Genomic DNA, 24,387 nt, shown 5'->3' with positions numbered 1-24,387 from the left:
GTAGCTCAAACTGAGGATAAACATGAATCATACTCTCTAACATTACAACTGTATTACAATTTAATATATCGGTGGTTTTTGTTTTTGTTTAAGTATAATTTTAATGAAGTTACGGAGTGGCACCCAATGGTGGGATCTGACTTAGAGAGCTTTTTGAATAATCAAAAAATATGATGATGACTTATGAATAATTAGATTTGCAATCCTCATGGTACTACTTTCTGAAACAAAAAAAAAAACTGTACAAAAAAATCAAAGGAGAAATATTTTCTCATTTGGATCTTTAGAGACCTTTGGGATTTACCTTGATGAGTTTCAAGAATTTACATAATTGGTTTACTGATAAGGGATGGATTTTATTGGAGAGAATCCATTGTTGCAAAAGAACATGGAGTTTTTTTTCAAAGACATAATAGTAATGTGCTCTTGTAACCTGATCCTAGTAGGTGCATTTGTATATGAAGCTTCTCAGACTTTGGAAATTACAGTGTCAGGGCTTTTTAATGATTACGTCTTTGCTATCTGGGAGACTGAATGTTTACTGTATTTTGTAACCAGTAAGTTTCGTTCCCATGGTTTGGATTAGTGGTTCTGGAATAGAGCACAATTTCTTCTCCATAGTAGTAATAAAGGAAGACTTAAAGTTCCTTGGAATAAGCAGACAAGTAGTACAGGAATTTCTAATTTTTTGCTCCTGATTTTATGAAATAAATAGCTCAAAATAGAGCTCAAGGTAGAGTCTGAGGAATATGTGATAGAAGGTCTTTGGGAGTAAAAATATTTTACTCACTTGAATTGTTTAGAAAATATGATGAAAAGTTACAGTGGCAGAAGTCATGTTGGTCACAGGTTTTGTGCCTGACTTCAAAAAAAAAAAAAAAAAAAATCACCTGCCATTTGGGAAAGGTAGGAGAAGCAGCACATGTTTTCATGAGGCAGGATCTTATTACAAGGTTCAAGTAGAAGAAAGCAAGGCACAGTCAGCAACCCCTACTACTGCAAGACAAAGAAAAGAGGCCACGACAGGGAAGGTTAAGGGAGGAAAAAAAAAAGGAAACTGCTGACATGCAGGTTGTAGTGCTTTAAGTCTGGGTTTAAAAGTGTTGGTGAGAAATACTGAAAAAATCGGTGGTACTGCTAAGCTATGGAGAAGTCTCTAATAGCAAGACTGTAGAAATGAGTGTTTTGTGAAGATCCAGTTATTGAATGATGGTTCTGGTGGATTAGAGAACTGGAACAAGCCTGAAAGAAAAATGAGGTGGGAGTAATATAGGCCATCAGCATGGAGTGCTAGTCGAATAATATGAGATAAAAAAGGACCTTCCTTTCGGAAAGCTTTGTAGTTTTGCAGCTTCCTAAAACAAAGCAAATCCTCTCCAGTGAGGTACACGCAAAGAAATATCTCCTTTATATAAACTATTTGTTGCCAATAAACAGAAATTTGAATAAACAGGTACTGATAAAAGCTTTGGAAAGAGCAAGAAAGTAACCACATGTGGGTTTTTGGTTTTGTCATATCCAGAAGGTACTTTCGGAAGGGCTTTTGGCCTAAACATACAACTGTAAAAAAAGAAGAGGAAAAAAAAAAAAAAAGCTGTTTTTTCACCATGGTAGCAAAAAAGTGATAGTACAAATTATCTTTTGCATAGACACACAAACCCAAATGGTGTGTGTAGGTCTGCATCCTGGAATGAGGCAGAGTAACCAGCACTAATAACACATAGGAGTTAAATGTCCATCTTTATTCATGCCTCAAACTTCAATATACCTGGGTGAGCTCAGGTTGCATTATCCCTAATTTGATTGCATTTGGAGCATATGAACAGTCATATGAGGTCAGAACAGGATTTCATCTACACCAATGTCCAGCTTCTGACATGGCAAGGACTGTTGGCTAGAGAGACAATAAAAGAAACAGCATATAGAACAGGCACTTTGAGCTTTCTGGAATAATTTTCTTATATTATTTGACTCTGAACACTAAGAATTGTAATAGCCTGTACACTAAAGCTGTGGTATGGTTTAAAGGGCCACCTGACTGATGCACTAGCACACAGCAGTATTCCTATGGACTATGTAAATATTGTGTGTTGTTGTAAAGACAAAGATACCAAGGCATACAATTCAAATGTTTTGCACACAGCCATACAGCGAAGCAGTGTTAAATCCACAAAAAATATCCACAGGTGCTGTCACTGTGGAGGTTTAACACTGCCATTAATGTAAAGTCTGCTGTGCCTGGAAACCTTGGGAATCGGGGCCCGATAGTCCCAAGTGTTGCTCAAATGAAGCGGAGTCCTTGCAGAAAAGAGCCTAATCTTTGGTATTTCATTTATATTCTGGTGTAACTGCATACGTGTACAAAAACGTTGTAGAACTGGCATTGATTCTTGAGAAATGCATGTTCAAGAATCACCTAAGATTTTGCAAGCTGGTTTGTTGGGTTCCCCCCAACCCCCCAAGTGCAATGTTTGTGCTCATTTGCCCAGAGGCAGAGTTAAGACATGGATTGACTTGGAACACCTTGAAGCTAGTTAGCTCGGAGGCAGTTCAGAATATGGTGTCAAAGAAAAGATTCTTCTGTCTTTAAATAGTGTCCTGCAAGTGTCTAGACGGTCTGTGTGAAAAGCTGTGGTTCTGGAAGTATTTCAGACTTGAGTTCTCGTATGGCTGTGAAACAATATAGTTCCAGAAAGGCTGTCTGATATTTCACTTGTGCGTGAAGAGGGATCTCTTGTTTGCCAGATTCCCACAGAGAAGTAACCAGACAGGATTGCTGCTGCAAGGCTGTGCAGGGGAGATCAACAACATTCACCTTCTACAGTCTGGGCATTATAATTAGACAACAATACAACACTATGCAAAGCAGTGTGCTTATAATTAAGTCTGCATGTTCTGGGGCTGGAGGAGGGAGAGAGTTTAACAACACTTTAACTATTAGAGCATGCTTATGTGAAAGAGAACAAATGGGACATACTTGTGGGTTGGTGCAGTTTTTCTCCAAACGTTTTTTCAAAGAGGTCACAAGGCAACATTGCTGAGGCAAGAGTTTAGAAACTGATGTCATGGAGCTTGACAGTCAATGACCACATAAAATGTCTTTTTTTTTAATTGCATAGTGATGAATGTAATAAACTTTGTTTCCTGCCATAAATTGTTATAACAGATTGTGATGGAATACAGGAATACACCAAACATCATTATATATGAATTCAATTTAGGCAGGAGACTGCCGCATCCTAACTGAATACAGAGGGCCTGTTTCTTTTGCCTGCGACTGCCAAAACTCCTTTGCAGCCAAAGGAATTTTCCCCAGCGTAAGAGCTGCTGCTGCGGACTGAACCAGACTCACTAGAGTGGAATCTGAACCACTACACTTTTGAATACCCCCAAGGTTCAGGAGTGTCTGGGCATCCCTGCGTGCACAGTTGGCTGCGACTTACTATAAAGATGCATTATTGCTCAGAATGGAGAAAGGTACCATTAAAGGTGACCAGTTCTGAACTTCTCTACTCGTGGCTTTGATGTGCTTAAAGCCATCTTCCTAGTATACATTAGGACCATGCTATTGTAATTTCTACCAGCAATCCCAAAGACTCAGACAGCAGCTGGGAGTCAGTGGCTCACAGGCATATACTGGCAACCAGAAGTGTGATGTAGGAGAGATTCCCCCTTTGGTCAGTGGATTTGAGGAACTTTTTAACTTTATCATAATAGTTCTATATCCCTTCCACACATCACTGTGCTCGTCTTCAGACTGGTTAATCTCAGTATAGAGTCAATATGATTGTATTGTGCTATTGACCAGAGGGACTGCTGCAGAAGATTTGGGTCCAGGAGTTCTGGCTTTATTGCTACTCTAAAAAAAAAAAAAATCCAGTGCAGGATCCTCAAAGCTTCATCCTGATTCACAAGATGTGGCTTTTCTGCTCAAGTGTGTTCCAGGGATTTCTTCACCAAATCTCTACCCTTCAGAAACAACCCTTGACTTGGAAAGTAATAAGGTAATTATTTCCCGTATTAATGCAGAAAAAATTCCCTTTTTCAAGCTTATGTTAATAACAAGCGATAATGAGAAGAGCTGTGCTGTGCCAGTTTAAATAAAAAATAGCTTTCCTTCTCATTCTGTGCAGGTTTTTCTAAGATAATACACATAGTTTTAATAGAGATGTTCTTTCTATAGCACTCCGCTTGCAACCAAAATGCTAGTCTTTAAGTGTCAAAGTGCTGAATACCCCTGAGCTGTCCTAACTTGCTGGAATTCTCTGTGTTGATGGATCAAATTTCAAGGTCTTTTCTCCTCTTTTACCATTTAGGAAAGCTCCCACCAAATTGATAATCTAGGCACTGCTGTTTAGTACTTCTAAATATTTAATTTGATTTTGGTTCTGCCTTTTTTCTGCTTTATCCCTGTTAACTCCGTAAGTAAAAGCTGGCAAGATTTGACCCAGTTATTCTGTAATTACAAGGCTTTAAATCTCTTTTTCTTTGAATTTTACTGAGGCAAAACAAATACTCATTGACGTCAGCAGGAGCTTATAGGAATAAGGAAAGAGTGAAAACAGCAGAGTTCTGCAGCTGTAGCTCTCCATCTAAAAGATGTATAACTTAATAGATATCATCAGTAGCCGAGGGAGGACTCAGAGTCAGAATTTGCCTGTAGCGTCCGTTTTTATTCCTTTGACATTTTTCTCATCTTGGGTCTGGTTTTAGTCTTGCTGCCATGGCAACATACAGTGAGGCTAAAAGGTATTCCAGAGAAAAGGTCTCTCCTCGCTGACAGGCAGCAGAAGGGAATAGAGGCCAGAGCTGCTGTTTGCAGCTGTGAATAGCAATGGAGGAATGAGAGGGGTTTAAAAAGTACTTTCTGTTTGCATGTATGCAGGCAAAACCATTGGTGCAAAAGTTCAGCGTAACAGAGCATAAACAGGTGAGTTGGATAAAATAACTTTTGATTTCAGATCAATACTAGCAGGATGACATGACATGTTAGCTTCACAGCAAGGAAATGGACTCCATGACCCAAGCTATTTTCCTACTCCTGTGTCTAAGGTACTCTAATTGGCTCAAAATCATTGCTAATGATACTAACTTTTTAACACTGTAGCAGTTGATTTGGATTGTATCCATGTTTTCCCCATGCACTTTTTTTTTCAGTAGGTGTTTATGAAAATTGGGCCCCAGATACCCTGAGTTTGATGTGTCTTTTTGCATGTGCTCAGTGCTTGATTTCTGCATGCTGAGCTGGCTGTATTCACCATGGGCAGGAATAGAGCCTCTTCAAAATCCTGTAAATATTATGCTGCTTTTCCATCTGTCTTGCAAGATGCTGCATACCCTCAGCCTCCAGGAGAACAAAGAGAGTTTGAGAGGTCTCCTTAGAATTAATGGTGTAGGTAAGAGAGGATAATCCAGGCCAATTGCAGATGCGGGTTTGCCAGCCTCCCATATACCCAGCTCCCATGCAAAGAGATAATTGGAGGATTTTGTCGCAGCAGTTAGGTCAGTTAAATACTAGAAGCACTTTTCTGCTAGCTATTCTGCTACATGTTGCAAGGAGAATATTCCTATCATGAATGCAGATCATTCCCGTGGAAGTGTGTTGTGGTCAATACGGGTTATTCCATTGCTCCCAAGGGAAATAATCCCTACCAGCGAAAGGATGCTTTTGTCCAAATAAATGTGTCTGTGGTAGGGTAACTGTCAGTAGGCACACCCAGGCAAACAGCTTTTCTGCAAAAGCTTGTACAGAAGATTTAGCCTGAGAAAGGAAAGTATTGCAAACTCAAAAAAAAAACCCAAAACTTTAAAAAAAGGTCAGCATGTTTCCCGATGAAATATTACTCCACTAAATCATATTGCATAAACATGAGAGACTTTCCAAGATTAGCGAGGAGGAAATATGCCAGCAAAACAATAGGACTAAATTTTGACAGATGTCACTTTTGAGTGTAGAAGGACACAGTTGTTAGTGCAAAGGAGCCCAGTGACTGCTCACCGTGTGTGTGTCACAGGCTATCCAGGGAGCCCATGTCCTGTCCCTTCTTTTAGCCCAAGCCACGTTAACAGGGCTGTGGCAAACGTAGCCTAAAAGGGAGATTTACTTTTACTCTGTACTTCCTGTGCCCTAACGCCCTGGCAAAATCTGCATGGAGTAGTATACCAGTTCACTTCCCTCAGAGCTGCCAGCAAGTCAAGAAACTGTTATCCTTGTTTTCTTGAGTTTCCTTCCTTCCACAGAGCAAAGCTAAACAGACATAATCCAGAAGACAGACTACATGATTTTTCTTTGTATGGAGTGCTGTGTTCAGTTTTAAAAGCTGTATATGCCAATGACATGAAAGAAAACCCTTCTGGTCTGAGAAGAGCATTTGCAATTATAATGCAGCTCACAGTTCATATTAAAGACAACATAGCTTTGTAATAGACCACAGCAGTGAGTCTGATAATAAAAATCATGTTGCCTTATGGCGCTGATGAAAGCTATAGTATTAAAGCTTTGCTTATGCGGTATCTCAGCTAGAATAGACTGCAGTATGCATCTTTTTCTTCATTACTGCATACAAATGATGCTTAAATAAATATTATTGATATTAGTGTTTGTAATTCTAATGGAGATAGTTCTGGGCTCATTGAAATAGTGTCTGTTATGAACAGCAACAGAACAGAACCAGCCCTAGAATGAAAAACAGGCAAGTTTTTAATTCAGAGTATTCTTTCATAAATCTGAACAAGATTTGGATCATTACCTGTGACACTTGGGTTGCCAAAGTAACCTTGACTAGCCAGCTGATGTTTGCATACCGCATGACACTATCACCATGGAGATCCTGTCCATGTGATTTTGCAGACATGATGCAGTTGCAGGCTTCTCAGATACACGACTGAGCAAGAGAGGAATTAATTACTGGTAAGGAATGCTCTTGCAGACAGCTCTTCTCTCGGTCGGAGAGCCTGCACAGAAGTAATTCAGAAGCTAAACTTCTCCTTATTGTTTTAGCTGTATAGAGAGGACTAGGGTAATAGGAGGAAGCTTGCTCAGCTTTCATAAGGAAAATACGGAGTTCTCCTAATGGAAAGTTCATGCTCTGCCAAGTTTGGAGGAGTGGTCAGAAAGTGCTGACCTGTGTGAAAACCACTTTTGAAGGATAATTTTTATTTACAGAACGTATGTTTGAGTAATTGAAGCCTATTGAACGCTACTAGTATTCCTTTATCAAGTGAGACTTATCCTCTCCCAATACCTGCTCTTCTCATTCACGTGCAACCTAGTGATGTCAGGGAAATTACACCAGTGGAACAGGGAGCGAAATTTGGAAGAGTGAGTGAAATTTGTTTGTATACACAGAATATTCCAAATTCTCCTCAAAAAGTAGCTGTCATGCTGTGTGCTTTCCTTTCCAACATCTACTAAACCTCACAATAGCACTATGAAGTAGATTTTGGACCTGTTCTGCACAGCAATACCAAACCAAAGACCACACTGAGTGTTAGAAAGATCCCATGAGATAACCTATATTTGTCTTTTCCAACCTCTTTCTGAACCAAGGCTTCTAATTTTAAGGTCTAGCACATGCCTGTATGTTTAGACAATTATCTAAATCCCTTCACTAGTTTCTGCATTTCTTGTATTTGGCCTCTACATTACTGCTATTTCTTTCTTTCCTGAACTTGAAAGTTCTTTTATTGACAATACAGTTAAAACAAAAAAAGAAACAAAACTTTTGAGAAAAGACATGATTCTGTTTCTGATGGTTAAGCAGGCTAAATGGGTGCTCCCTCCTTTCTCCCCATATTCTTTGGAGAACAGAAGTAAGAGAGCCTCAGGATAAATGTATTTTGCCGTTGCAAAATGCTTTGTTCCACCTCTTTTACTTATACATGAAATTGGCTGTACAACGACAGATGGTTGAAAGGTGCTGTTACTATTTCTGTGTGCTACAGCTGTGATTAGCAGGCTTGGCTATGATCAGGTGGGGGTTCTGCTGACAGAACATTCTTTGGGAAGAATGGCTGGAAAGCTGCCTGTCGGAAAAGGACCTGGGGGTGCTGGTTGACAGCCGGCTGAACATGAGCCAGCAGTGTGCCCAGGCGGCCAAGAAGGCCAATGGCATCCTGGCCTGTATCAGAACTAGTGTGGCCAGCAGGAGTAGGGAAGTGATCGTGCCCCTGTACTCGGCACTGGTGAGGCCGCACCTCGAATCCTGTGTTCAGTTTTGGGCCCCTCACTACAAGAAGGACATCGAGGTGCTGGAGCGTGTCCAGAGAAGGGCAACGAGGCTGGTGAAGGGTCTGGAGAACAAGTCTTATGAGGAGCGGCTGAGGGAACTGGGGTTGTTTAGCCTGGAGAAAAGGAGGCTGAGGGGAGACCTCATCGCTCTCTACAACTACCTGAAAGGAGGTTGTAGCGAGGTGGGGGTCGGTCTCTTCTCCCAAGTAACTAGCGACAGGACGAGAGGAAATGGCCTCAAGTTGTGCCAGGGGAGGTTTAGATTGGATGCGAGGAAAAATTTCTTTACTGCAAGAGTGGTGAAACATTGGCACAGGCTGCCCAGGGAAGTGGTTGAGTCCCCATCCCTGGAAGTATTTAAAAGATGTGTAGATATGCGGCACTTAGGGACATGGTTTAGTGGGCATGGTGGTGTTGGGTTGATGGTTGGACTCGATGATCTTAGAGGTCTTTTCCAACCTTAATGATTCTATGATTCTATGACATGATATACACACCCCTAAGAAGACACAGTCCCTGCTTCAAAAACTGTCCAAGAGCATCACATGGTATAAGCCAGTAAGTGAGGGAGCATGGGGTAACTGTTATATGACTACGGCTGCTACTCTTCAAATAATCAGCTGCATTCAGCCTCTCACATACACACCAAAAGAGGCTTAGGAAGAGTTGGAGGGGTGTAGTGACATTGCCATTTTGGGGATTACTGTAAAGAATCGCTAAAGCACCAGCTTTGGAGATGTCTTTGTTGGACTCTCTCTTATGTGTAAATGCAGCACAGGAAAAATCGTGCAGGTGCTTAAAATAATACTGGGTAAAAGTGCTCATAGGAGGTGGTGTGGGCAGAAAGGATGTGGGTTGATGGCCAGATGCAGGGAGTAAATGTTGCTACTTATGTCTTCACTTTTAGTCTGAAGAATCAGCTGAAGGATTAAGGAGGGAAGGGACATAGCTGGAAGAGTAAGACTTTGAGGTGATCTTTGCAGCGCAGGTTTCAGTGGATGAGCGGATTATTTCAGGGCTAGAGAGGAACCGTCTTGACATGCTGGAAGGCTTGGACATTTTCAATGTGTAAACAGAGGACAAAAGGTGATTCTTTTGAGATGATGTGTGAAAATAAACAGCAATATTGAACCTGAAGGTGTGGAACTAATGAGAGGGAAAAATTACAGTTGTAGATCATAAACTAAATTGATGCTCTGTTCCACCGTGCCCATCTGGAGGTGAGGGACATTCCCTTTATTTGGGTGCTGATCACCTTTTTGACAACACGTGATGATACAGCGTTAGAACGATTGGTAGGTTTGACAGATTACACTGAGGTAATTGAACTAATTTCACTTCTGGCTTGGATTAAATTTGTAACCTTGGCATAAGATTCTTTAGCCTTTCATACTATAGCCTAATTTACCAAAAAGGGGAATAAAGGATTCCTTTATTGTAAGCAGAAATCCTTTCATATACCTCAGGGAAACCCACTATCACCAGAGGGGCCCAAGAAAAGAAAGTCCACAGTTGTCTGCTGCCATCCAATAAACCTGCCTTAGCTGAGAGTGAAGGGGTAAAGAAGTCGTCTGCAAAAATGAAACTCTAATCTGTAGATGACAGTTTGTGCAACAAACTGCATTCTACGTTATGGAGCTAAAAGAATATCCATTCTTCTATTGCACCAGTGTCTTTCAATTCCATTTTTTTTTCTGAAGTAAATTTATAACTTTACTAAAAAACAATTGATAAAATTTGTGATATCATTGAGCTGAACAGCTTCACGTAGGATGACGAAAGCATTATGTTTTGACATTCACACTAGGAATTTTTTCCATGGCATGTTGCCTTCATTGTTTCTCTCTACTAAACATCCATATTACTAACATGGGCCTAAAGCCCCCAATGTGTTATACTGGCATAGCGAGCGGTTTAGTGTTCCAACTTTGCAGTCTCTCTTATTTTACTCCTGAGATTGGTTCCTTATAAGAGCCAAATACAGAAATGGATCATTATGTTTAAAATAATATCCAAAGGCTTGAAAATAGCATCCGTTTCTTAGGCAGGTTGCATTTATCTTTCACACTGGTGCAACAGATAATTAGTAATACATTTTCCATTTAATTTTTCCTATATTTATAAAGCAGTAGACTGCTTTTGCTATATTCTAACAACAAAATGAAGTTCCAGAGACAACTGAATGTCAGCAAGCATTTATGAATACCTCAGCAGAGATTACTGTTGGCTCTTGATTTCAAACGCAAAACAGCCAACAAATTAGTTTGTAGTAAAATGGGTAAATACGTGGAGGCTTGACTATAGCAATGCAAAGTTGAAGCATAATTGTTCGTTTCAGGCATATATTATTTATAAAGGGTCAGGCTTACATCCAGGAAGACATCTCTATTCAGGAACTTTCCAAAGTAATCATGGTCTCAGTACAGTTTGCAAGCTTACTCTGTAATGGAGATCCAAGGTTAAATCATAAGGTATCTTCTGTAAGGCATGGCACTCTTCACTTCAGTTGCAGTCTTCAGCAAATTGAAGGATCAGTGCCATGACTACCAGGACAGTAGAGGTGGAGGCCTGAAATGAATGACTTAAGATGAAAAGCCAGACAAGAAATCTGTCCCAGTTACTAATTTCACCTACGGAAAATATAGTGCTAAAAACAAACAAGAAAAATCCAAGGAGAACATAGGAAAAAAACTAGTACTGAGGCAGGTGTACAAGATGCATTTCAGGAAAAAAAGTCTTTTAGTCAGTTTAAAATGGACTGTTTTTACACAATCCCATCAAAAACTATAGAAAACCAACGTAATCAGAAGCTAGCTGCAAATATCCAAATACAATGTCATAATCCGATAGCATATTATGTTACTTGCTTTGTTTGGAATATACCTTGGTTTTCATCATTTTAGATTTGCAGAAATTATTTAAGTAAAAAAAAAAAATGCATCGTGGCTGCTATTTTTAATTTCAGTATGAAGATCTTTTTTCCGGTCTGAGTGGTTACAGGTAATAACATGCTTAATTTTGTGCTTTTTTTACATATGTCTCACATAGAAATGTATTGCAAATTAGTCAGGAGTGCTGACAGAGCACTTCATTAAATTTATGTAAGTCATTTGTGGATATAATGCGATTCCTAAAAGCTGATTTCTTAGTTGCAATATTAGTACTTTACTGTTAGTACCCTGCTATTATTAGTACTTTACTATTTTATAAATGCTAGTAAGAAACCAAAATAATTTTGGTTTTTCTCTTTTTTTTTTTTAATGCAAGCTTGTAGTTTATTTTAAATTAGAATTGCTATCAGCTCACTAATGACAGAATGGCTCCAATAAAATCATACCATGTTCCCAGTGCATGTTGTATTCAGTAGAGGAAAATAACTTATGGCTGTTATTGTAGCGTATTCTCTTTTGCTTTCAGTGAAATAAAAACTTTGCAAATCATATGGTCCACCATGAGGTATTAGCTAAAGAAATATGGAAATCTGTTTTTCTTTTAGAGATACTATATCAATTTAGCATATCATTGCTACAAGGAACAGGAGATCTTTTGTATTTGTAATACCATGCTATTTCTCTTTAACAATCTCTAGAGCTAATGTGATACTACTAAATTAGTTGTTTTGTTAAATTGAGACTATATAGGCATCTCTGTGAACTACAGCCTAGTTGAAAACATTCCCTTTGCTGCAGTGACAACTTAATTCTTTTACAAAAAGATACCATTTTAAAATTTCACAGAGAAACTTTAAAAATTACTTAATTTTTGTGTCGTCTTTTTTTGGCTTATTTCGGTAATAGGTAGCATCAAGACCTAAGTATCAGTAATTTCAAGGTACATAATCAGTCTTTCTAAAATGATATCAAATTCCCCAAATCCAATAGAATCAGCAACACTGAATGAATCATTTTAGCAACCTACTCCATTGGAAAAATATCTATAAAAAAACCCCACAAAGTAAAGACCAGACTAATCTTTTTCCCCTCACAATGCACAGAAATGAACACTCACCCAAAACACACAAACAGAATACCCCAAAATACATACACCTGTCTAGTCTAAGCATTGTCCTGAGATGTGCTGAGATTTTCCTGTTGATTTCTTTGTGTTGCTCTTGTATGAACTGGACAGGATTATAATATTCAATAATTTTAATTTTTTAATCAGTGAAGGAAGGTTGAACAGAATGTTGCATGCCATTACCCTGGGTGTGGCATCATTTCTGAATTTGCAAACAACTATTGGCACAGCCAGTTATTGTCAAAGTTCTCATTGGGAGGGACAAGTATTGAGGTTTCTCAATCCAGGTTTTAGAAGTCTGTTAGACCCACATGGAATTCCAGACTTATCCATCATTAGAATTTCCAAAATCATGTTCTTTAGTGTATATCATTATCTGCATTGTCTTTGAAAGCCTGTAGGGCTCAGATGTTTGAAAGTAGAAGGACAAGGCAGGTATCTGTCCCTTGAATCTAGAACCCAGTGTGCCTGGTCAGCTTGCTTTTTCCTTGCTTTTCTGTTTTAGTTTGTATGCAGAATTTTAAAAACACTAACTTTTTGCAATACTTCGCTGTATAAAAATTGTTAGAGGGAGGTCTTGTTACAGCTTGTTTTTGAAGATAGAGAAAATCTAGTCTGGTAGGAGATGAAAGTATTAAACAGTATTCTGAAAATTACCGTTGTTGATTAAGATGAGTGCCTCGGCTTGATTTTGAAAAGATTTGAGGCTGGAGAAGATGAGCCTATTCGAAGCAGAATAAGAAACTTTAAAGAGGACTCCATATCCAAAGTTCTTGATACTTTTGAGGAGTACCCCAAGAGAGACACGTGGTGGTGTTGGAGTGGGTTCAGTACAGCTGTCGGACTTTACACTTCCAGAGAACACAGCTGTCATGAAACCTCTTTTAGAACATCTCTGACTGGTAACATGAAGGCATTTCTGCCCTTACTCTCCTACCAAGGTCTACTGACAGTAATTGTTGCTCTTCTCCGTATGATACACAATACAGATGGACAGAAAGGGCTCTGATCCAAGAGAAGCTCCGAGATCCCAACCATAACATCCCCGCAGGAAAATATCTTGAATAGGCTTTTTCACAACAGGCCTTCTTTGCCAGCTTTATGGTTTCTTTTATCCTGTGTTTGTATCAAGACTTCTTTGAAGAGTTCTGTTGATAGCATTGGTAGCATAACACCTCTTTAAATGTGCAAGAGTGTGTTAATAGTTGAAAATTTTCTAAGAAATGTTAAAGCTGCTAAATTTTGCCTATAATGCTAACACATTGGTGCACACCAGTGCAATGGTTCTGTACGTTCCCAATTAAGCTCTCTATATTTTATATTCCTTGCCTCTCTGCTTGGGTCCAGCAGAGTGGTATGAGGAAGAAGCCTGTAGAAGGCTCAGAAAATCTGCAGCACTTGCAGCGTTATGATGGAAAATGAGAATGTGAATATTTCTCACAGGGCATGGTAAGCATGACTTGTAAAGGACCTTGAGGTACATTGGTTTCGTCTTTCTAGACCATGTTTTTTTGTTTTACAGATGACCTCATTATTGCATAGGTAGTCTTAATTTCCAGATTCACTGTCATTGCTGAAAAACACTTGAATGAGGATGTATGATAACATATCCACGAGTCTACCATTTGTAGACCTGAAAGGGATAGAAGAAATATACTTGTTCAAAATTGTTTTTCCAATTATAAAAGCATATTCCCTAAAGCAAATGCAAATTGTTTCAAACTGGGTTAGAAAGGTCCTTTTCCTGTGTTTGTTATCATTTTCCACTAGACTGAACAGATAGGGAAGGTGATTCTGCTCTAGAGTATGCTTAAAAACAGTATGTCAAACTAAAATACGAATTAATGCAAGTGTGCTTAAGGGAAAAGGCAAACTTGGGATTCCTTTTATTTCTCCTTTGCTGTTAATCATTTTCCTCTACTGCTGCCCAGGAGGGCCTACATTGGATTCATCAGACAGTGTATGGCTGTGCAGCATTCTGGGTCTTTCTTGTTTTTCAGTAACTGGTTTGCCAGCTTTCCTTACATAAATAACATGGAAAGTGGAAGCATTTTCCCATTGTCCACTAATGTGTAAAAATAGTTCTGATTCTAGTGCAGAGCTCTGTGATACATATTGTGTCAATTTGGGGCCTCTCAAGGCTAAAATCTGTAGTTCAGCATTAGTTGAGACACAAACCCTCTAAGGGCTGAGCTGTACTGAAAGCAAACAAAGGCCAACAGAATTTGTGTCCTTTATTCCAATGGAAACTCTTTATATTAGTAAACACTCCCCTGCACTATTTCCAATCCAAGAGCCCTCTGCTGATGATACTGCACAAGAAGAAATTCAATTAACTCGTCCATATAAACAAAAGTACGTCAGATCCATTTACTTGGATTTGAGCTGACAAATGCAAATAGCAACCAATATAGAATAATTGGTGAAAAGTAATTTAGGGCCACAATTCTGTAAGAAGAGGGAAACCCTTTTGATCCTTGCTACTGGAAGGGATATTTTTTTTGAATCGAACTTCAACCACTTCAGAGAACCTCCAGTAAATTCCAGAATTTCCACATGCCTCACTGTACTACTAGTTAAGCCGGGGTCTGATTTTAACCAAGCGCAGGGTGATTCACCATCTTCATTGGTAACGTGCAAACACTCAGGCTCAGACTTAGCATGAGCTCCATACCACGCTCTGCAAAAGGCAGACTATACGCAGCACTTAAATGTTCACATGGAAAAGTAAATGCTTTTATATAGTCTGCATAGAACAAGCCTTAACCAGACTTGCATAGCAAAGAAGGTTTTTAATGCTCTCTGCTCTCTGTAGTATAAGAGGGAATGGTTTTAATATTCAGGCACCTTGGGAAACAAGTAGTTGCAGTCTTGGTTGAATAAGTGGACTGTTAGCAGCCATAAACATAAAAACTACTCATTTATAAAATAGCTCATGGTCTCTTAATTCAGACGTAGCATACTGAATGGCATTGCGCTAGTACAGAATTTGACTAACTGGGTAGGTAAGTTGCAAATAACAGTAAAATATATAGATGTTGTATCAGCTCTTCAAGCTTTTCTTCAAATTTTTTATATATTTTAATAGCTCCATCTGGATCCCATAGCCACTATTATTGTTAGAAGTTTTATTGTTCCCTTTGCCTCTGCCTGATGTTTGCATTTGCAAGCTACTTACAAGTGTCCTGGAAACAACTCCTGAACCTTTCTCCAGAGTCTTAAATTTGATACTGTGCATGTGAAAAATGCAGGGAAAGCACATTTTCTCAAATTTGCCTTGCTAAATATGATATGGTACAAATTAAAATAAATGTTGCATGCCCTGCTTTCCACATGATGGGCTGGTAATAAATTTCAATGGACGGGCAAGTGTGTTTGCTGATTTCTCCAATTCTGTCACATCTGTGTTGGTTATTTATGCCGTGCTACAGACTCCTAAAAGCTTGATTTGGCTAATAAGAGTCATAAAAAAAAATAATACAGCTGCTGCTTCTTCAGACTCTCTGTTGGATATTCTTAAAGGAATATTGTCCATAGTGCAGAATAAGTGTTATAGGATAGTTAGGTATTGTTTATGCTGTAAGATAACTTCATAAATGTTACTGTGGTTTGTGGACTACATTTAGAGCTTGACATTCTACCCAGTGGGATTCATAACATTGTGTTTTCCAAGCTGAATTTACAATTATGCCCTAAGTTAGAAAGTCATTGTATTTTGCAGTGCAATTTTTCTTTTGTTCTAACAGATTATTTTTTTTTTTTTAAGGTCTGGTATTTACTAATTGAGGGAACCACTTGGCAAAATTAAGGTTGTAATATGGAGTTCACTGCAGTCAGCTTTCAAAATAAAGCCGACAGATGGTAAAGACATTTTGTGCCCAGCATCCATTAAATTTAATTGGAAGTCAAAAGCTGTATTCTCTTAGTATCTTTAAAAAAATCATACCTCCTTCTGCATTAGACATTCAGTAATGATCTTAGGTGCCTGGTCCCCAAATTCAGGCTTTTAAATGTACCGTGGGACCCACCTGTTCCCAAGTCAGCATATTGTTTCAAACTTCTATGCCATTATTCTTAAAATATTCAATAAAACTATGTCACAGATGGTAGATCCAATTAACATAAAACTCTTTCTTGTCTCAACATATCCTGTTAGCCAGCAAAAAATAGCATGATGAAGATACGAAACATCCTTTATGCGTACATTTTCAGTTCCTGAAGTTTCCCACAATGAAAGCGAGGAAACTCTTGACATCTTCCAATTTTCAGTGATTTAATAGTGGTCTGCATGCTGCACTTTGAACATTCAGTGCCACACACACTGAGTTCAATTCATCAACACTGAGCTCTCATGAGTTCTGAAACTTCATACATCAAAATAAGCTCCTCTCCAGTGTACTAGTAAGAAGAGGGTTTTGTTTCTTTCTCACATGTGCTAATTGCAGCCAGCTGTTAAATGTCTAGTTTTAGTGGTATCAGTAGGACACTACTTATTTAAAATTTTAAAAAAAGGTGAAAAAAAGAAGGAAAGAAATACTCGCTTCTGCAGTGAGAACGACAGTTTTGCGTTAATCACAGACACTGCCTGGATATGGTGTTCCCTCTATAGGAACGCAAAAGAAATTAACTGAAAAATATCACAGGTCAATTAGAAAAACATTTCATACTTTCAGTGAAAATAGGGTTCCTTGATAAATATTCTGCAAAGAGAAAATCTAATGAACAACGTGTAAGGATTAACTCCCTGAGCCTGTATTTCTTTCTGCACCTCAACTAGCCATTACTTTTGTACTACATTAACATTACGTATGTATTACGCTATTCAGAAACTGTCATCAAGACTCACATCCCATTTTTGCAGACACAATGCAAAAATCAGGCCTTACAAATTCACTAAAAAATGTTTAACTATTAATTTTGTTTTAAGCAGCTCTTTGAATGACCTTGCACATAGCATGCCTTAAATGTATTGCTGGTTTTGGAATGAAGGAATTCAGGCTTCTTTTAGTGCGTGCCTGAAAATTATCAGTAGGTTATCTTTCTTTCAGGTGAAGGAGGCCATGCAGAGAATCCATGACCGAGGAAATATAGGAAAACTAATTCTGGATGTGGAGAAAGCACCCACTCCCCTGGTGAGTGCAAAGTACTACATACATGGTGTACAGTCGCTCAAGTTAAAGCATGGTAGTGACCTTTGGAGAAATGTCCCTTACAATTTTTTTTTATACTGTTTTCTTCTAAATCCATAGCACCTAAATACGAACCAATGATCATAATTTATATTTTTAAGTCAAAGTGAAATGCAGTTGCAATTCCTTGAGTCCTGGCAGTTAATTTTCTATACTGAATGGCTATCTGCCGCTCCAAAAATGTGTCTGCAAGTCTTAGATCAGGGTAAAACTGCCACATCTATTTCTGTCCCTGTGATGGAAAACAAAGACATTTCACGTAATACAAAATTCCTGTATTGTATATATGTAAGTGGATTGAACAGAAAAAGACACAGCCAATATTACTTCAGTGTACAAACGTAGAAGTGCTTTCTGATTCCCATACAGAGGTCGGAGTGTACTTTTGGTAGGAATTTCTTTTACTTCTATTATAATATATGAAGTATAATATCAAAATACTTCCTTCTAGAAATGTTCTGAAGGAAGATAGTTATGATGGAGCTCTGGTCCACTGGATTTGGAGTGCTTAACATGGTACTGAAACATTACAGAGAACAGTAGTAAATGAAAGTCAGGCTCCTGCCTAAACATTCACTGACGATGTAGGAAAGAGCAGTAAAGAAGATAATGAAAAATTGACTTCAAATCAATACTGATGTATGAAGTTTTCCTTCAGACCTGAGATATCTCTTGTTTTGAAAGAACAGAAAAGAGCCTGGAATTACAGTTAAGCTCTTACTTGCTCTAACTCTAAAATTGGCCTCAAATCTCATACAAAATCACTGCAAGGAAAAAGGCGGCTTTTGGGACTTCACACATGGAAATTGGGCGTTATATTATAGCTGAATTGCATCTTAAAACTGTAAACAAGAATCCCTAACACAACATTAATACATTTATTCCGTCTGTTCTCTTGATAATTGTATATTCACAATACCCATTGGTTAGAAGGTGAGAACAAATATGATACATTTTCACAAACAGATGTTAATTTAGAAATATGGGTAACTTCAGAGCATTGCTTTTCTCCATTAAAATCAGGTTGTGTTTGAGCTTTTTATTTTTATTTCCAGCAGAGGCTAGTAATCAAACAGGGAAGGTATAATGTCACTGCATTTCTCTTTAAAAAGTAAATGGGTCCCTTGCTTAGTTGGTTTTGAAACAGTTAAAAGCTAATATAAGAATCTTCTTGTGTCCTAAGAGAGGTAATGTTGGTGTATAAGAAAATTCAGTCATAGTAATCTATGCTGTTAAACACTACCACCTGTCCAGTTAACCAGACTCTTGTTGTGCCTCCAGAGACAAGTCAAACTGACAAGGTGAAGGACAGGAGGGTCTTGCACCATTACACAGCTTGTAATAAATATTATCATGTGAAAAACCACAATGTGCTCCTTAAATGCTATCCTGAACTACAAATTTCTGCAACTGCCTACTACCTGTACAGGCATCTTCAATAAAATATGGAAATGCAGTTTCTCCCCACGCCCCTGCATGATCCAAGATTTGCACTCTGTCATGGGTGTATTCTGCCAGCATCTACATATCCACTGCTCTATAAAGTTTCATTGTTGTTTATATAAAACAGTTACTCTCTGAGTTTTCATGACACTATGCCTCATGTGGGACCAGATCCCATCCATTAGCTGTGGTGTTAAAGAATAGTGTTACCTGTTTCTGGAAGAGCAGATACAGAAGGAGTTGTAAACCAGAGGTCGCACACATTCTGTAAACTTCCTACATAGTCGTATTTCCTATCCGAGAGCCTTAATATCAGTTTGCTACAAGTGCACAGATCAGAGTCCGCTTGTGCAACTGTCCTACGAAGCAGCTTTCTGTTATGTGATTCAGGTGTAAGCCAGGAGGGAACAGCTTACAAATTTAGCTGGAAGTGGTGTAGTGCCAACAAAAGGTTTGCACAGACAGAATGTTTATTTTCACGTTGCAGCCATGCCTTCTTTCATTTTTAAAGTCGCTTTATCAAATGAATCAAACTGAAGTAAGAATGAATAAAACAATGTGAAAGGTGCTCTGATGTCCTTCATCTTTCATGTTACAGATGGCCAACGACAGCACAGAGACAAGTGAGGCCGGAGAAGAGGAAGAAGACCATGAGGGGGACAATGAGAATAAAGAGCGCATGCCATTCATCCAGTAACAGCCAGAGGTGGTAGAAGCAGAAAGATCGATGAAGTAGAAGGGAACAAGACTGGGAAATCTATTCTGTGCATCAGTGAACAAATGCTGTAGTACAGTGTGTGTTGTATTTGTCTGCAGTCAGCTGAGCTATGAGCTGTTGATCATTGTTGTTTTGAACTCAAGTGCCATTCTCATCCAGTGCAGTATTACGACATTCCTGTGTAATACCCAATTTCCCCGTAGGAGTCCCATGGATTTTTCTGTTCTGGTTTAAAAGCCTTATTAACTTACTGTGTAATTTTAGATGGGCATCTTTCTCATGCAAATTCCAACATTTTGCATAAAGTTATTTGGGGGGTTTGGGCTTTTTTTGCAAGTTGGAAACAGTAACAAAAAATTCCCCGCTTGCTATCTGGAAGATTCTAGTAACTGGAGGGAGGATTTTAAGTTTGTGGTTTTTCAGTGTTAAAATATTTTTCCCTTTATGAACCACAGATAAAAGTTGCAAAAAAGATGAGTTTTCATTTTCCTCAGTCATGCTTTATCATTTTATAAGCAATCCTATCTTCATTTTCAAAAATACCTCATTTAGAATTGTGGAATCTGAAATTGTGCAAGAAATCATTAATTGAGAGACTTTGATTAGTATTGTATAATCACGTTAGTCATCAGCACCAGTAATTAAACCCTTCAATCAGAGTGCCAACTATCATGCTTCCCTGTTGATGTGAGCTATCACCCCGTACGTTACAGGCAAAGAAAAAGGTCAGTGAGACACTCTTTTTAGACCCAGCACTTTAATTGCCTGTAGCAATTAGCATTGTTATTGACAGATCAACATCTTCTGCTAAGGACACATTGACTCATCTGTGTCCAAAATCCAAACCAATTTTAAATTTCATTTTTAAATCATATTGGTAAGGATCATTCATCCGTATGTGGAAAGAAATTTGTTGGAGTTTACTGCTCTGAAATTGCTAATGTGTTGATCAACTATCAAGCTGGAGCTGAACTCCTACAGGAGTTAACCCTGTTAGAAATGAGTTTTAGGCCTTAATCCCATCAGAAATTATGCACAGGGATAACTTTATCTAGGTGAGTAGTCCTATCAAAAGGTCTGCTCCATATGTACAGTTATGTTTGTAATTATTTGCAGGATCAAGTATTCAAAGACTAGCTAGGCTTAACTACCTCCCACTAGTGGAAGCTTATCTAAACATGACAAAGGTAAATATTTTTTCCATGTCTTTCACCTATCCAAGCAGCAGCTACTCAGGTCCTCAACTGTCTTGTTAAAACAATTTTTAAAATTACTGCAATCACCTACAGTAGAAATGCTAAAGGAATGTCAGAGACCTTGTACAATGCCATATATCTTTGAATTAATGTTTTTTTCAAAAGAAAGTATTTCCCCAGGCATGAGTAGTTGTTCAGCTAAATCTGCAAGTATCCTGTAGCGACAGAAGTTAAAAACTAATATAGAAAAGCAGAGAGGGAGGGCTTCTCAGGCTTTTCTCAATGTGAAAGGACTTGTGGGTCTGGATGACTTTTATGTGTGGTTTTAAAAGATTCTCTCTTGGTTTTTCTGTTTCATCTTGCTGCCCGAGTATTAATGTCCATCTCTTTACACTGTACTCATGAAGTTGCTGTTCTAATACCAGATAATTGTGCAGAATGTTCATTCTGAAGGAGTTTCCCTTGGGTTAAACAAATTCAAAAATAAGGAGAAGAAATAACTGTGGAGAAAAATGCCAAAAAAGCTTTTGAAATATTAATCAAACCAGAACTTCAGTTTTCTTTAGATGTTGATGCAGAACTTCACTGTAGTTGATTTTCTTTTCAAGCTGGACTTGCCTACACTTCCAGTGCCATATCAGGCCCAAACAGGGACTTTATCCACAGAAAAAAATATATGTTGAGTGAGAGTTTTCCGTGTATTGGGCTTGCCAACTGGGCTTTTAAGAAAGGCCATTAAGTTTTCACGACTCATAAGCTGACAATGGTAGGAAACGCCCAATTTTGTTTTGCAGTTCGTGTAATGATGTTGTCCTGCAACAAACCTTAACATAACTAGGAATTTTGATTTGACGCCAAAGTGAGCAATATTGCTGGTGACCTTCGAGCTGGCAGTAAAGTGGCATTCTCAAGGCCTTAAATTAGTAGGGCAAGCAGAATAGCAAATCCGTTCTTCTGTTATAAATCGCAGTATGGTTGGCTCTACAGTTAAATTACCCTTCAAGACAAATAAAGATGGGTGATCTTGGTCATGGCCACAGACACCATAGGGACAACAATCAAATGAAGTAATTTTGGCTAGTTCTTTCTGGTTTTGTTAGCAAGGCAAAAATACTCTTCATGCTAATTCATACCAATTTTAGGGCCATTTTCTGATCAGCAGAATATCAGGTAATTGCAGTGAGTACAAAGGAATACTTCTGGATCTACCTAAGTGCAACACAGATGAGTATAAACTCTACTCTGTGTTTTACTGGTATTAATATGGCTTATATGAAGGTTACTACTGAAACGAATGGAAATTTTTCAGGTATCTGTTCTGGAAGCAGGATTTGTGCTAGCAGAATTTGGCCCACACGCCCTAAGTACCTTTTAGAATACCACAAACAGTAGTATCGCGTCTGAAGTGGTAGAGGGCATGCTATACAAAATGATGATGCTGAGACTTGTTACTGACCAAGTCTTACTGTAGTAGAAATGAAGGTTTGTGCTTACTACTGACAGTGTTGCTTAAACAACTCTAAGACAATTGGATAGTTTCTTCAAGTGAAACAAATTATTTCTCAATTTGCCTTAAAGGAACTGTGAAAGCTTCTCTTTAACTTAAGCCTGATTGAAGTGAACTGAAACACTGTTTAATTGTATTTGTTGCTTTAGAGCTTTTGTTATATTGTGCCTACAAAGCAAATTATGTTTACATAAAAATATAAATAAAATATTGAGCATAGCATTATCCTTGGCTTACATGTTTTATTCTAATACTATGTTCACATTAGGGAACTGACCCAGAATTGGCTAAGAGGAAAATTTGAGGTCTTATCTTCCATTTTGGTCACTGAGGGATATACAAAGAATTTTTGTTTTTATTACAGAGAACAGAGGTTATTAAAATGGCCGAGTGTGTTACTTTACAGAACATTAACAATTTAGATATAAAATGTTGAATGTTACAGTCTAAGAAATTCAAAACATTATATAAGCACCATTCATGAAGTGTTCAGGGAAGTGTATTTTGATACAGATAGAAACTAGTTTCCAGAATTTTAGCACTCAGATTGTACTGGGAGATGGACTGACACACAAGTTATCCTCAGAGAGACAGTTCCTTTCAGAAATGAAGATACTCTAAGGGAATAATAGGATCCAAAACAGCCACCACCAAATTAGCTAATAGAAAGCAGGAGGACATGACTGAATCTAAAATCCCACTCTCCCTGGGTCTTGGTCTTAACTCAGGGCTACAAGGAGGCTTACACCTTTTCTTTCAAAGAACTGATTACAGTTACCAAACCTTACAGGTCATCTCAAGCCTGTACTTGAGTACATGGCTTTAAAGGTCTCCCTGCATGAAAGGAAGAAATGGTTCAATGAACTTCAGTTGAATATCTACACAAAGAGGAAGTGTTAGCTTTGGTTCTTTCCAGTCATGCAGGACATGTTCTAAAGCCTGTAATGTCCCTGGAAAAATCTCACTTCAGTAGTTACTGCATCTGCTCCATAATTTAAAAGCTCATATGAACACTTGCTGATCATGAAAAGGAGCAGAGTAAATTTCTGCCCTCTGTTTTCAAGTCTTAATAAGCAAATAATGATCAGTGCATCCCTAATCACAGGGTCAGGATAAGGCTGAAAGCAAACAGCCATAGCCTTTTGCAGACTCTCTGTGATTACTGATAAAGCTCTGCCTTTTTCCAGCTTTCCCACTGGGCCATCTATACTCGACTGTCATACGATCTAACACACAGAGGCTGCTACCAGGCAAGCAGGGATGCAGCAGGCTGCCTTTGTGTGGCATCTGGCCAGATCAAACGCAAAATTCATCCTAGGATACTAAGTATCCCTGGGTCTCACACCTCATCCTCCATTTTGTGCTTCCCCTCTCATTTTCTGTGAGCTTAGTGATTAATCCTGGTTGGTTTTTGTCAGAAAAGATTCTTCTCTAGTATGGCCATGATTGCCAGCACACAACACACTTAAAACCTCCAGCTCCTATAGAACCATGCTGGAGTTTCTCCCCCTGGCAGCACCTAAGTCCTTTGGTGTGAGCTAGCGTTTTGTTTCACTGCAGAGAGAGCCAAAACAATCAACACACTATAATTGCTATCTGCATCAAGGCACCTTTTTTCCAAGTAATATGTAACATTTAGGCAAACATCCTAATGTTCTCCTTTGAGAGAACAGGTTAGAGTATAAATGCAAATGTAGCTTTATCTCCTTAGTCTGAGCTGTCATGCTGATTGATTGCACTCAGTTGATCCTAACTAAGCCATTCCTTTCATATTTACCTGGGCTATCTCTGTCAACTACTTCTGCAGCAAATTGCATGTTTTTCTGAACATTGCCTCAATCTTTGCCATTTGTAACAATGCTGTGTTGGGCACCTCACCACCAGGACACTGTGCTGAAACTGGAAGGTGTTGTGAGGACAGTGCAGATGATGAAGAGTTAGAGGATGAATGTATGAAGAGAAATGAATCATGTATGCCTCTGCCCAATAGTAACAAGTGAGTAGAAGTTGTAGCATGTTATCTGTTGATTTATTTGTATGCTTGAAAGGGAAGCTGTGGGGTGGTTTGTTACAGGCATGGGGTTTAG

The 24,387-nt window shown here is 38.6% G+C and overlaps 1 protein-coding gene across 1 annotated transcript in view; it reads left to right on the top strand.

Moving 5' to 3' along the window:
* VAT1L (vesicle amine transport 1 like) overlaps window positions 1-22,525 on the top strand; it is a 65,387-nt gene extending 42,862 nt beyond the window's left edge. Inside the window, exons 8-9 of the mRNA XM_076349080.1 lie at window positions 17,296-17,379; window positions 19,478-22,525. Of these exons, the coding sequence (XP_076205195.1) occupies window positions 17,296-17,379; window positions 19,478-19,576 (183 nt within the window). The 3' untranslated portion in view covers window positions 19,577-22,525. The remainder of the gene's footprint in view (window positions 1-17,295; window positions 17,380-19,477) is intronic.
* The last annotated feature ends 1,862 nt before the right edge of the window (window positions 22,526-24,387 follow it).

Source organism: Aptenodytes patagonicus, chromosome 11 (genome assembly GCF_965638725.1).
Source record: "Aptenodytes patagonicus chromosome 11, bAptPat1.pri.cur, whole genome shotgun sequence".
Lineage (NCBI taxonomy): Eukaryota > Metazoa > Chordata > Aves > Sphenisciformes > Spheniscidae > Aptenodytes > Aptenodytes patagonicus.
This window is presented reverse-complemented; position numbering and strand designations above follow the sequence as displayed.